Source organism: Charadrius vociferus, unplaced genomic scaffold (genome assembly GCF_000708025.1).
Source record: "Charadrius vociferus isolate BGI_N301 unplaced genomic scaffold, ASM70802v2 scaffold436, whole genome shotgun sequence".
NCBI classification, from domain to species: Eukaryota; Metazoa; Chordata; class Aves; order Charadriiformes; family Charadriidae; genus Charadrius; species Charadrius vociferus.
Window position 1 is genome coordinate 5,811,863 of NW_009649187.1, and position 3,265 is coordinate 5,815,127.

General features: G+C 44.0%; 1 protein-coding gene across 1 annotated transcript in view; it reads right to left on the bottom strand.

Moving 5' to 3' along the window:
- Positions 1-1,332: 1,332 nt before the first annotated feature.
- Positions 1,333-3,265, bottom strand: part of LOC104289751 — a 21,416-nt gene continuing 19,483 nt past the window's right edge. Inside the window, exons 7-8 of the mRNA XM_009888752.1 lie at positions 1,919-2,062; positions 1,333-1,449 (exon numbers count right to left, since the gene is read on the bottom strand). Coding sequence (XP_009887054.1) covers positions 1,966-2,062 — 97 coding nt within the window. The 3' untranslated portion in view covers positions 1,333-1,449; positions 1,919-1,965. The remainder of the gene's footprint in view (positions 1,450-1,918; positions 2,063-3,265) is intronic.

Here is a 3,265-nt window from a genome sequence, read left to right on the forward strand (position 1 = left end):
GCTCCAGCTGAACTGGGTGAGTGAGGGGGAAGCATCTGTTACTGAAAGGCTAAGCCTGGTGAACTTGATCCCATTCCTGCCAGATTCTCAAATCTTGGTTCCCAGGCAAGTTTGAGTTGAGGGATTTTTAAAGAGCAATTTCCTGACTTCCAATTATATTGTAATTTAGGGGGTAGAATGATCTCTTAACAAGAAGCAAAGTTGGTTTACTTAAATCTTTACTCCACATGCATTAATTATTGTGCTGGTACCAGTAAGAGCTGTTGTGCAGAGACCACTGCAGCCATGGAACCTTCAGAAGCAGGTGCTGCCTGTCCCTGCACTCTGGCATCAGCGGACATGTGGCAATAAGGCAGCCACCAAAGCCATAGTGTTACACAGTTGGTTAATGCGGCCCAAAAGAGCAGCAGCTTGTAAAGGCTGTATGTGTTTGAATAATGCTTCCTTGCAGCTCTGCTCTCCCTGTGGCCTTTTCGCAGCAGGGAGAGTGCAGGCTGAGCCACACAGCAGCAAGACCACCCCACCTGCAGCCTCAGGCCCCCACCTGCACAGCCAGAGGACTCAACTTGTAACTTAAAAGTAGGAATTCAAGCCCTGTGCCCCCCCCCGAGATTGATAGCACAAGAGCTGGGCTGCCTCGTGAAGGTGTTACCTCGGATGCACCCTCCAGTCTCTCGAAAGGCTGATTCCTGCAGTGCCCCTCGCTCTGGTCTCTGCCATGAGCCTGCACGATGCCAACTCTAGGGTAGCACTGGAATTGAGGGGCCTCTGCAGAAGGATTAGAAGCTAGTGGTGGATTCAGGAATGGCCTTGTAAGAAGTCTTGGCTTTACAGACTTGGTTTTTCCTGTTGGATTCTAGTAAAATGGCACATCTGGCCAGATGCTGCTCTGAAGGGAGAAGCTGTGTTGGGGACAAGCAGAGACTGCAACTTGACCTCCCCAGCGTGTTGGGGACAAGCAGAGACTGCAACTTGACCTCCCCAGAGGGAGGAGGCTGTCCTTCCAACAGCCGCTTCTGCACCAGGCAAGGAGTCCCTGGCACTCTTCTACATGCTGCCGTGTCCCATAAATGTTAAGTTTTTGTTTCAGCTGGAGAAGGTCTCGAGAAAGCAATGATAACTTAAAAGTTTCAATGTTTCAGGTAATTCTGTTCCTAATCCACAGAGGAAGAAGAATTTCCAAATCTTACTTAAAAGTGTCTGTTGGTTATGTTGCCAAGATGCTAATAGCAATTTTCATCTGTGTCTTGGCTTTTGTAACTATAGTTCAGATTCAGGAGCGAAGCCGTACGTAGCTGAGCGTGCATCTGTCCGCAGTCCCTTCTCAACCTCCTCTCCCTACCAACGCACAAATCGGAGTTGCTCTGTTGACAAGTGTAGGATGCAGATTGCACAAAGTAACCCCGGGGTTCTTGGATTTGTGTCCGTTGGTGTTCCCACTTTGCCTTTCTGAAAGAGAAGCATGCAGTGAGCGTGAGAGATTGGAATGGGTTTCTCTGCATTTAACCTGTGGGATGAGTTGGGTAGGTGGAAGATGAGGTTGAGCCTGGTTCTATTTTTAGACCTGACTGTGGGCAGATTGTCTCTTTCCCAAGACATCTGGTTGGCTTGTTATTTGGGAATCTTTTTGACTGACTGGAGATAAATGAATTTGCTGCTGTACTTTTTGTAAAAAGGCTGCATCATGGAGCCTATATAACTGCAGTTGCCTTTAAATTGCGGATTAAAAAAAAAAAGTGGGGACTATTAAAATGAAGGTATATGGGCCAGTCCTCAGCTGGTGTAAATGCATTTAATTTGAACTTCAAAAATCTGACCTGTTTGTTTTTGCATGTTGGAGCGTGTCTGGATGAAGGAACAGGACTGTCTCACTTCTGTGCTGAGAAGAAGCAAAAAAACCCCCAACCCACAGAGAAACACATGCTGCTTTACTTATTTTTACCTTGTTCCATTTGACTTGGGTTATCAGAAAGGCCATATGTTTTCATTCTTTGTATTTTGCCCCAGAACGATCATGGAGTTCCTCTCAGTTTTCCTCAGCTCCGAAGACACAATATCTGGCCTTAACAAATGGAAAAATACAATTAAAGTTGACAGCGGTCAGAATGCATGGCTGTGTTTTTTAGCATTAATATGCTGTGCATATGTACCCAACATCCGAGCTGCACCCAAAGCAGCTTCCCCCTCTCCAGTCTGAAATTCCAAAACAGATGCTGTCCAAATATTTGTGGCAACATCCAAAAAAAAAAAAAAGACAGCTACAAAATGCATCACTTGGCATGGAGTCACAATGTAATGGATGGACACAAACATCGCTTCGTTGAGAGCAACCAGGATTTTCTGCTTAGCTGGAGGCGAGGGGGAGAGACTGGTGGGTGAATGTCACAGGGAAGTTAAAAATTCTGGCCCGAAGTAGTAAGTAGGAAATGAGATGTTCTGAAGAACAACACTAAGCTAGCTGCTGTGGACTGTCTCCAGCTTAATTTTTTGTTCGTTATTTATTACATACAATTGAAATAAGTGTAATGCATCCTGTTTGGTTGTAATGGCTGTTAGCTCGGGCCTCCAGGACTTATGAAAGACAAACCTTTTGGAACACTTTTTAAAAATAGCTGCTGTTTAAGAAAGAAAAGCTGTAGTTTCAGGGGGTTATTTTAATGCAGTGTTTCAAAGCTACTTACAGAAATTAAATAGCTAATAGCTATTTATTTCAAATAATAATAATAATAGCTATTCACTCCAAGTCTTTCATTTGAAAAACTTTTCAGCTCGAAGTCCTGACTGATGAGGTACAGACTCTTTATTTTGCCAGCTAATAATTTTTTTTCTTTTTAATCTAAGCATTATAGGTTGGGTTTTTTTTTTTGTTTGTTTGGTTCTTAATTCTTTTACAATGGAATGGTCAGATTTCTGCCTTGATGTTATTCTTTAATTCTTTGGCTGCTTCTCAACCCTGAGCACAGAGATCTCCCTTGCTAGTAATTTCCTATGTGAAGAGCAGCGTTCAGACCTGGCTCTGAGGCTCTATGGCTTCAGCCTTTGCTATACAATACTGAAGATGGGGTTTTGTAATGTTAGAACTGCACTGTCCTTCCTAACTTACATCACCCTGACCACAAAGTAGTCGTCATACAGCAGCAAGCTTTTTGGTGGCTGTCAAACTGAAACTAGCATCCTTACCATGAAAGATACCGTAATTTGAGGTTAGCTCATTCCCACGCAGCTGCATTAAAGCTGCAGCTCCTGTAGATACACATGTGGGTGC